The sequence below is a fragment of the Schistocerca serialis genome, chromosome 9 (assembly GCF_023864345.2).
Source record: "Schistocerca serialis cubense isolate TAMUIC-IGC-003099 chromosome 9, iqSchSeri2.2, whole genome shotgun sequence".
Lineage (NCBI taxonomy): Eukaryota > Metazoa > Arthropoda > Insecta > Orthoptera > Acrididae > Schistocerca > Schistocerca serialis.
In genome coordinates, this window is record NC_064646.1 from 38756152 (window position 1) to 38767831 (window position 11680).

Below are 11680 nucleotides of genomic sequence, written 5' to 3' on the forward strand. Positions count from 1 at the left end.
GCTTAGGGACTGATGACCCTTAGCAGTTAAGTGCCATAAGATTTCACACACATTTGAACATTTTTTTAATCATGGATATTATGAATATTTCACTTTCTTTCCATAGTTTGTGTGTGCAAAAGGAAGAGAGTGCACTATATAAGTCCATATTCTTGAGACTGGAAATAGGTGTAGGTCTCATCTCAGATTTAAAGAAAAATTCCACACATCAGCTACATTTCATATACAACAGTACAGAGTGTTCGGAAATTCCTCTTACAAATTTCTTGGAGTTGTAGAGGGCAGTGAGTACACAGTATTGTGAACAGGAAGCAATGTCTGCATACGTACCGTTTCCGCGCTACAGCTGTTTGGAGACACGTTTGCTGGGCAGGTATGCAACAGGAAATTCATGGTGGAGGGTGGTTACGTAGGACCGGCTGATGTCATTTGACGTCTATGCTACGCCTGTGGCCTGTTTCGTCCCTCATTCACGTGTCTGTGAGTGTTAGAGCAACATTGTTGATGCCCGCCCGGTTAGCCATGCGGTCTAAAGCATGGGTTTCCGAAGTTGGAAAGAGCGCCTGGTCCCAGGCACGAATCCGCCTGGCGGACTTGTGTCGAGGTCCGGTGAGCCGCGCAGACTGTGGATGGGTTTTAGGCGGTTTTCCATCTGCCTCGGCGAATGCGGGCTGGTTCCCCTTATTCCGGCTCAGCTACAGTATGTCGGCGATTGCTGCGCAAACAAGTTCTCTATGTATGGGTACACCATCATTACCACGCAAACATAGGGTTTACACTCGACTGGTGTGAGACGTTCCCTGTGGGGGGGGGGGGGGGGGGGGGGAGGGTGGACGAACCGCACAATAACCCTGAAAGCGTGTTTCGGTGTGGGACAGCGGAGGGGTGAAGTGGACTGCGGTAGTCGTCGTGGGGTTGTGGACCACTGCGGGTGTGGTGGAGACAGAGCCTCTCCGTCGTTTCTAGGCCGCTGGTTGACATACGAGGGTTGTTTTTTTAAGTAAGGGCCGTTTTTATTTTTAAAAAAAGATACAAATACTTTTGTAAAAAAACTTTTATTTTCTGATTCTAGACACTTTTACGTATTTTTCTACATAGTTGCCTTGTTTATTTAAGCACTTGCTATACCGTACAACTAAGTTTTTAATTCCCTCTTCAAAGAATTTGGCCGCCTGCTCCGACAGCCAAGAGTTCACGGCCGCTTTCACTTCATCGTCGTCATTTAAGCGCTGGCCGCCAAGATGGTGTTTAAGGTACCGGAAAAGGTGAAAATCGCTCGGAGCAAGGTCGGGGCTGTATGATGCATGGTCCAAAACTTCCCAGCCAAAAGAATCAATCAAATCCCAAGTCTTTTGAGAGGTGTGAGGCCTAGCGTTACCGTGCAGGAGCAAAACTCCTTTTGTCAGCATGCCGCGCCTTTTGTTTTGAATTGCTCTGCGGAGCTTCTTTAGAGTTGCACAGGTGGCATCTGAGTTGATTGTCACTCCTCGTGGCATAAAGTCCACTAGAAAAACACCGCGCCGGTCCCAGAACACAGTTGCCATAATCTTGCGATTTGACAGTGTCTGTTTGGTTTTGAACTTGACGGGTGAGGTTGTGTGTCGCCATTCCATCGATTGTCGCTTGCTTTCTGGAGTGATATTGGATACCCATGTTTCATCTCCAGTGACAATTTGACTCAACATGTCATCCCCTTCTTCCTCGTAACGAATCAAAAAGTCCAATGAAGTGGCAAACCTCTTCCCTTTGTGGTCCTCTGTGAGGAGTCTGGGTACCCACCGAGAACACAGTTTCTTAAAATTTAGGTTTTCAGACACAATTTTGTACAAAACCGATCTTGAAACTTGTGGAAATTCCAAAGAAAGAGTGGAAATTGTGAATCTTCTGTCGTCACGAATCTTTGTTTCGACTGCAGCCACCAAATCATCTGTGATCACAGAGGGCAGGCTTGAGCGTTCTTCGTGATGGACGTTTTGATGGCCATTTTTAAACTCTCTAACCCATTGACGCACTTTACCTTCACTCATTGCATTCAAGCCATAAACTTCTGTTAACTGACGATGAATTTCTGTAGCTGATAGGCTTCTCGCGGTCAAAAAACGTATCACTGACCGTATCTCACACGCGGCGGGCGATTCAATAATCGTAAACATTATAAAGTAGCACGGCGATGCGTACACGTCAACTACAGAGCTGCAACTTGCATCTGTGTGAACGGGAAGGATGCCGGCAAGTGGCGCGGTGGCTTGTTGCGGCGTCCGCGCGAACTACGGGACTAGACGCGCGAACGGCCCTCACTTAAAAAACAATCCTCGTACAATACAATACTATACGACATGGTTGATATCACATTCGCAGAATACACCAACATGATCCTTCTGAATGGGGATGTTCGCGGTAAGGAAAAGCTGCTCGTCGCCTTTATCAAGATCGTTCTCCACAACGTCCGACTCTACCGCAAATCCTATTTGCCACAGTTAATGCAAAGGCTTCGAGAAACGGTACCTTCACCATCAGCAGGCGTGTCTGTGGTGCTCCAAGAAGACACCGCACATCCGAAGCGGAAGAGGCCGTACTGCATCACGTGTAAGGGAACCCCTCAGCGATTAGACAAGCAATGTCTTTGGCTATTAATGAGTGGAATTCTAAAACAAGCGACGTACTGGGTCACGCCAAATCAATTGCTTGTGAAAGTGGTCAGGTTATCAACACTTTTTCAGAGAGATGTAGCACAGAAACCGTACATTTCCGGACATGAGTTACAGTTCAAAATATAATCTACTCGTTCCCGCTTGCAAGTGCTATACTTTTGTATCGGTAACTTCGGAACGCTCTGTGTATGTCCTAACAAGCAGCAAAGACAAACTCATAGTAGCTCTTAATTTTCATTGCAAGGTATTCGTACTTCGCACAGTAGTTGAGCCAAAGCCAAAATGAAACAGGAGTGAATCCGCCGTCCTCCAAGGAAGTGTTATACAGGCCGTCTGCTGTTCCTAATCTAACGCAGGGTGATTTAGCTGCCCCTATCTAAGGTTTTTATGCAACGTACATACACGTACGCTCTTAAATGCATTAAAATTTAATTAATATCTGGACGATGGATAACGCTGTTCGAGGGATAATCTGAATTACCCAGTTCCGATCATGGTTTCTGGTAGGTTAGGTTCGGTTGGCATGAGAATGCGAGAACGGCAAGTCGCCTCGTGAATATTTTCATTTGGGATCCGCTCTGCTCTCCTCCCAATCAAATGAAATACTGGCGAAAATAAGCGCGTCGGATAGTAGGGCCAGATATTAAGCAGTCCGTTCTACTACTTGGAGCAGAGACTGAGGAGCAGAAAAAAATACTCATTAAGACGCGCCATTCAGAGTAATTCACGGCCGAAGATTTACAAATTACGGGAAACTGCCTTGTTGAAGCCACACAGAGCTGGCCATGTTTCGCCACGAAGAACCGTTCACGCCGTAGAAGTTAGGGAGAAGATTGTTGTCGACTGTATAGGGCAAGACAGAGCGGTAAGCAACCACCAGCGTGCCCGTGAAATGTCCGCTTCAGAGAATCCACTGGTGCATCAGCAGTTACTACACACCCACCATACCAGCGAGTCTGTCTGTGGGCTATGGGGCGAAAAGGTATGAAACCCAGCGCTCAGTCAGTGTGTCACTCGCCCTAGTACTGCAGTCAAAGAGAGGTCAATAAGCACCACATAACACTGACCCTATCCTTCACACTGAGGTGACAAAAGGCTTGAGGTACCCTGTAATAGCTTGATGGACCTACTTTTGCCAAGCATAGTGCAGCCACTCGACGTGGCGTGGACCCAACAAGTCGTTGGAAACCCCCTGCAGACAAACCGAGCCACACTGCCTCTATAGCCGTCCATAATTGTGAAAGTGTTTCCGGTGCAAAATTTTGTGCACGAACTGACCTCTCGATTGTGTCCGATAAACATTCGATGGGGTTCGTGTCGGGCGGTACGGATGGCTAAATCATTCGCTCGAATTGTCCAAAATCTCCTTCAAACCAAACTTGAGCAGCTGTGGGCTGGTGACACAGCACATTTGTAATCCATAAAATGAATGCCTACAGATGGTCTCCAAGCAGCCGAACGCGACCATCTCCGGTCAGAGACCGGTTCAGTTGGACCAGAGAAGCCAGTCCGTCCCATGTAAACAGAGCCCAGACCGTTATCCAGCCACCACCAGCTTGAACAATACTTTGTTGATAACCTGCACCACACTCGAACGCTGCCATCAGCTCTTACCAACTGAAACAGGGATTCATCTGATCAGGCCACAGTTTTCCAGTCATCTAGGATCCAACCGATATGGTCACCAGGCCACTGTTTCCGGTCGTCTAGGGTCCAGCCGATATCGCCACCAGGCCCCTGTTTTCCAGTCGTCTAGGGTCCAACCGATATCGTCACCAGGCCACTGTTTTCCAGTCATCTAGGGTCCAGCCGATATGGTCACCAGGCCACTGTTTTCCAGTCGTCTAGGGTCCAACCAATATGGTCACCAGGCCACTGTTTTCCGGTCGTCTAGGGTCCAGCCGATATCGCCACCAGGCCACTGTTTTCCAGTCATCTAGGGTCCAACCGATATCGTCACCAGGCCACTGTTTTCCAGTCGTCTAGGGTCCAACCGATATCGTCACCAGGCCACTGTTTTCCAGTCATCTAGGGTCCAGCCGATATCGTCACCAGGCCACTGTTTTCCGGTCGTCTAGGGTCCAACCGATATGGTCACCAGGCCACTGTTTTCCGGTCATCTAGGGTCCAGCCGATATCGCCACCAGGCCACTGTTTTCCAGTCGTCTAGGGTCCAACCGATATCGTCACCCGGCCACTGTTTTCCAGTCGTCTAGGGTCCAACCGATATCGTCACCCGGCCACTGTTTTCCAGTCGTCTAGGGTCCAGCCGATATCGTCACCAGGCCACAGTTTTCCAGTCGTCTAGGGTCCAACCGATATGGTCACCAGGCCACTGTTTTCCGGTCGTCTAGGGTCCAACCGATATGGTCACCAGGCCACTGTTTTCCGGTCGTCTAGGGTCCAACCGATATGGTCACCAGGCCACTGTTTTCCAGTCATCTAGGGTCCAACCGATATGGTCACCAGGCCACTGTTTTCCAGTCGTCTAGGGTCCAACCGATATGGTCACCAGGCCACTGTTTTCCAGTCGTCTAGGGTCCAACCGATATGGTCACCAGGCCACTGTTTCCCAGTCATCTAGGGTCCAACCGATATCGTCACCAGGCCACTGTTTTCCAGTCGTCTAGGGTCCAACCGATATGGTCACCAGGCCACTGTTTTCCAGTCATCTAGGGTCCAACCGATATGGTCACCAGGCCACTGTTTTCCAGTCATCTAGGGTCCAGCCGATATCGTCATCAGGCCACTGTTTTCCAGTCGTCTAGGGTCCAACCTATATCGTCACCAGGCCACTGTTTTCCAGTCGTCTAGGGTCCAACCGATATGGTCACCAGGCCACTGTTTTCCAGTCGTCTAGGGTCCAACCGATATGGTCATCAGGCCACTGTTTTCCAGTCGTCTAGGGTCCAACCGATATCGTCACCAGGCCACTGTTTTCCAGTCGTCTAGGGTCCAACCGATATCGTCACCAGGCCACTGTTTTCCAGTCGTCTAGGGTCCAACCGATATGGTCACCAGGCCACGGTTTTCCAGTCGTCAAGGGTCCAACCGATATGGTCACCAGGCCACTGTTTTCCGGTCGTCTAGGGTCCAGCCGATATCGTCACCAGGCCACTGTTTTCCAGTCATCTAGGGTCCAGCCGATATCGTCACCAGGCCACTGTTTTCCAGTCATCTAGGGTCCAACCGATATCGTCACCAGGCCACAGTTTTCCAGTCGTCTAGGGTCCAACCGATATCGTCACCAGGCCACAGTTTTCCAGTCGTCTAGGGTCCAGCCGATACGGTCACTAGCCCAGGAGGGGCGCTGAAGGCGATGTCGTGCTGTCAGCAAAGGCACTCGCGTCGGTCGTCTGCTGCCATAGCTCATTAACGCCAAATTTCGCCGCACTATTCTAACGAATGCGTTCCTCGTATGTCCCACATTGATTTGTACGGTTACGTCACGCAGCTATGTTTGTCAGCACTGGCACCTCTACCAAACGCCGCTGGTCTCGGTCGGTAAATAAAGGCCGTCGGCCACTGCGTTGTGCGTGGTGAGAGGTAACGCCTGAAACTTGGTATTCTCGGCACACTCTTTGACACTGTGGATCTCGGAATACTCAACTCCCTAACGGTTTCCGAAATGGAATGTCCCATGCGTGTAGCTCCAACTACCATTCCGTGTTCAGTGTCTGTTAATTCCCGGCGGCGGCCACAATAACGTCGGAAACCTTTCTACATGACTCACCTGAGTACAAACAACAGCTCCGCCAATGCACTGCCATTTTACACCCCGCGTACGCGATACCACTGCCATTTGTGTTTGTACATATAACTATCCCATGAGCTTTCTCATCTCAGTGTATAGCGGCGTCAGTTCCATGAGGCAGACACTCCTCAATCTTTTGTTCAACTCAGTCGTTCCACGTCATGTAATGAATATTAGTGGAGTATGTAATTAACGAGTTAACTAAGTAACTATGAATATCTCTCTCTGTTACAAACCACTGAAAAACCAAGACCTCACTAACTATTTTTCATTCAAGACAACCTGTTTCAACAGTCTTAGCTGTCATCTTCAGGCCTTAAACATTTTCTAAAGTATAACGTGTTCGTTTTGCGCTGAATCTCATGCAGAAGATTTAAAGTGGATAAAGGTCAGCACATAAACAAAAATGTAGAGTAGAAAACAACAGAACAGTGATAAACACAGGAAACCTAATGGAAAACATACAGCATCACTGATTTCATTCGATATAGAAAATATGTATACCTCCATTCCTATCACAGAAACAATAGAAATCATAGAACAAAGTCTCTCATCCCACAGCAACCTCACCACAGACGCAATAAAAGAAATAACAGATATGCTCAGACTGACAACTGAACAAAACTACTTTCAGTTTGAGAAAGAATAGTATCTACAAACTGATTGACTGCCCATGGAATCCCCAATATCAGGAACACTAGCAAACATTTTCATGTCACCTAGAAAATCAGATATTTGATAAGATAACCACAAATGAAAGTTTCAAAATCATATATTGGTACAGATACGTGGATGACATTATTTGTCTGGTAGACGAGCCAAGTGAAAAGATAGATGAACTCCATTCAGAAATAAACAAAGCTCATCAGAACATAAAATTCACACTTGAAAAAGAAAAAGAAAATCAAATACATTTTCTTGACATTACAATTAAAAAAGAAAATGGTAAACATACATTTAACATCTTTAGAAAACGAATAGCCACAGACACAATAATACATTCTACATCTAACCATCCCCACAGTCAGAAACTTGCAGCACTAAGACACATGTTACATAGATTAAACAGAATCCCACTCAGCAAGAGAAACTATGAACAAGAAATGAGTACAATCATACAAATAGCTAGGAACAATGGGTATGACACACATGTGGTACACAAGCTCAATCAAAAAATAAAAACACAAATAAAAAACAAACACAACAGTTCCACAATACAAAAGAACTCACAAGCTGAAAAGTTACAAACACACTCAACAAACACACACAATGACAACACCACACAGAAAAGAACCAGATGGTACACCATGACCTACACACATAAACTAACATACAGAGTTGCAAACATCCTAAAGAGACAGGGCTTCCAAATAGCATACAAGCCTGGGCAAACCCTTCAATCACACCTTAGCCAGCCAGCTACCAAGACGGACAAATTACAACAATCAGGAATATATAAACTTTGTAACACCTCCGAATTATGAATCTCGACCCGATCCGGATCTGATAGCAGCCCAAATAAATATTAATTAATGTGACCGTGTACCTAATGGGGCTGGCAATCGGATTTGACTGCTACGGAGTTGTTACATTCCATTTTGTCCTTCTCAAATGCTGTAATAATGAAATGTCTGGTGACAAGAAGAACGCCAACACAGCTTCATTAATCAGGAACCTATATTCGTCTCTAAAACACAGGAAAAAGGAGACAGCCACTGCCTTCGTCATACATATTTAATAACGGCTAATCTCAGCACATGCTTCCTCGCTATTCATTATTGTCACACGCAAATTCAATCACTGTAATCCAACACTGCAATCCAAAAGATGCCGGCGGGGTGGACGCGAAACCAAAAAATATCGGCACAGAAGTATCACTGATCACTCTCGTAATTATACGTCTTCACTTTCCCGTATTATTCTAACACAAAGGGGTTAAACCGCGGCGATGGCCACTCCCTTTGTCGGTAAAGCCTTGCATTACAGCAACAGGCTACCACACGGCTCGGCCCGTAACTTGGGAACTGACTCAACTCTACACTCGCTCTTGCAACACGACACACTATCGATTGTTTGCCCTATCGACCTGTGCCGAGTACGGAGCCCTTACAACTTGAATGTCAAAGTTGTGATGCAGTATACATAGGCATGACATGCAGGAATTTTGAAACAAGATACAAAAAACATATCAGATGTTGGAAGTATGAAACAAACCATTCCACATTTGCAGAGCATTTACAACACTACAACCATCGTCCTACAAACATGGAACAAGAAATGAAAATAATGAGAATAAGCAACAATGACAAACATCTGATACAAATGCAAGAAAACTTCCACATCCAGAAAGCCATAGCAGAAAACAAACATGTGATAAATGAACAAACACACATCAGCACAGGCTCCCTACTACACTTAATAACGGAAATGATAACATAAAACAAACAAACAAAAATACTCTTCCCCACATACACACACACACACACATATATATATATATATATATATATATATATATATATATATATATATATATATATATATATAGAGCCAAAAAAATTATATAACACCAAAATACACACACACACACATACACAGCACAAAAAAATATATATCACACCAAAAAATACACACACACACACACACACACACACACACACAAATGCATACACGAACAGGCCACAGATACTCCAATAGTTACACTCATAAGTTTGGCAATAACATCCGATCTGTGGCAAAAACATTTGACAGTCGGCAACAGAAACCGAAACATTGCATTAAAACAAGCGTTCAGTGCATAGTGCTGTGGAATGTGGAAAAAACCGCAAATTGGCGTTCATAAGAAGAAGAACAACACCAAAAATGCAACAGGAGCGTAATATGTAGGAAATTGTCCACGCAACCTGTAAGTACAGTTCAAAACATTACTACTTAATAGGAAATACCAACCACCAGAACTGTTTATAACCTATAGGCACAATGACAAAAATGTAAATAAAATAGCTAACATATGTACATATTCCAGGCCACTGATGATGCCTTGCAGAAAATAAAGGCGAAACGCGTATGGCACTAAAATTGTGTTTTATTCAGTTGCTGTCAGACGGTCCATAAGTAAAAATTATCAATATACCGTAATGTTCAAATGTGTGTGAAATCTTATGGGACTTAACTGCTAAGGTCATCAGTCCCTAAGCTTACACACATTATCCTAAGGACAAACACACACACCCAGGCCCGAGGGAGGGCTCGAACCTCCGCCGGGACCAGCCGCACAGTACATGACTGCAGCGCCTGAGACCGCTCGGCCAATCCCGCGCGACAAGGTCAGCACATTATAAATGTTGCGATGACAGACGTTTGTAATATGCTGAATAGTCCACCTGACATCTTGTGCGTGAGGTTCAGCGTAAAATGAACATGTTTTACTACAAAAAAAAAAAAAAAAAAAGTTTAAGGCCTGAAGGTGACAGCTAAGACTGTTGAAATTGGTTGTCCTCAATGAAAAAATTTCGTGCGATCTTGGTTTTTCAGTGGTTTGTAACAATTAAAACAGATCGCCCTTCAACACTCTCGCAATGAGAAAATTCAATCTCTCTCTCTGTCTTTATTTTACAGACAACACACTCACACAATACTACAACTTAAGACGCCCGCAGTGCCAGAAAACGTGAAGGCTGTAACCGTTGAGACCCAAAGCAGCTGCACCCCCCTCCCGGCACACACGTCGCCAGGCAAACCTGAGACGCTTGCTCACCTTCATGTCTCGCCGTATGCTGCTCTCCACCGATGCACGCCTCTTGCAGCTGTAGATTACACCGTCCAGTGTCGCGTTGATTAAATAGCGTCCATGGAATTTGTCTACCTCGCGCCACTGATTCATGTTGTCACTTGTGATTATCTCCGCGTATCTGTTGTACGTCAAACGCCGTTACGTCTCCCTTTCTCACGTGCGTCTATACGTCACACTGATATCTGCACTATCGTCGTAGCAGACGGGTGCCTCTGTGCGCCGAGTCATAGTCTCTATTCCGCTGAACGACCAAAATTTTAACTTCAAGCAAATAATTTCAAATAAATATGTGCTTTCTTTCAAATGACTCTTGAGATTAGTTTTATTTTCATTTATTTATTGTTTATAACAGCCTGACCAGATAAAGCCTTACGGTCGTCTCTTACGGCAGACCAGGGGGAAAAAAAATTACATAACAATCTCAGTTTGTGTATGTACCTACGGTTCAGCTACCTACACCTGAAAAATTTTAATGCGGGCAATTATAATTAGCAACACAAATAACAGCAGAGAATAACCATTGACATTAATAATTACGTAATTTTATATATATATATATATATATTTATAATATAATAATATAATGTACTTCAAATCCTGCCTCGGGCATGGATGTGTGATATGTCCTTAGGTTAGTTAGGTTTAATTAGTTCTAAGTTCTAGGCGACTGATGACCTCAGAAGTTAAGTCGCATAGTGCTCAGAGCCACTTGAAGCCAATATAATGTAATAATAATAATAATAATAATAATAATTACAGGAGAGAAAATTGAAAAATACATCCCACTGGCTGAGGAAGTCAAGGACATGTGGCATCAGGATAAAGTTGACATCATACCAATTACACTATCAACTACAGGAGTCATACCACACAATATCCACCAGTACATCAATGCAATACAGCTACATCCAAACTTATACATACAACTACAGAAATTCGTAATTATTGATACATGTTCAATTACCCGAAAGTTCCTAAATGCAATGTAACATATACCGTACAGTTAAAAGGAAGTCATGCTTGATCAAGGTCCGTGTCACTTTTCATTTTTAACCAGACATATCGTCTGAGAAAGGAAAGAAATAATAATAGTAATAATACGAGGGGTTTAAGGGTAGTAAGGTCCGATCGGTCTCGAAATTGAAATCACAGTGCAAAAAAAAAGTTTTATTTGCAACACTTAGCTACACCTTTCAGCTACTTCTCTACGTAGTCGCTGCACCGACTTAGACATTTGTCGTAGTGATCCACAAACTTTGCGATACCCTCGTCATAGAAGGCAGCCGCGTGTGCTTTCCGTCAATTCTCTCCGCTCGTCTGCAGTTCATTGCCTGTGCCATAATGCTGTCTTAATAGCCAGCGGTTCATGTGAGCAGAGATGAAACTCGAGGGGAGCCAAGTCTGGTCTGTACGGTGGGTGACCAAACACTTCCCATCGAAAACGCTGCGGTGTGCGGCCGAGAACTGTCATGAAGAAGGAAA

At 44.9% G+C, this 11680-nt stretch overlaps 1 protein-coding gene across 1 annotated transcript in view; it reads right to left on the minus strand.

The window, feature by feature from the left end:
* The window catches only part of LOC126418809 (UDP-glucosyltransferase 2-like), a 30075-nt gene extending 19787 nt beyond the window's left edge, over positions 1-10288 (minus strand). Inside the window, exon 1 of the mRNA XM_050085746.1 lies at positions 10163-10288. Within this exon, the coding sequence (XP_049941703.1) occupies positions 10163-10288 (126 nt within the window). The remainder of the gene's footprint in view (positions 1-10162) is intronic.
* Positions 10289-11680: the final 1392 nt, after the last annotated feature.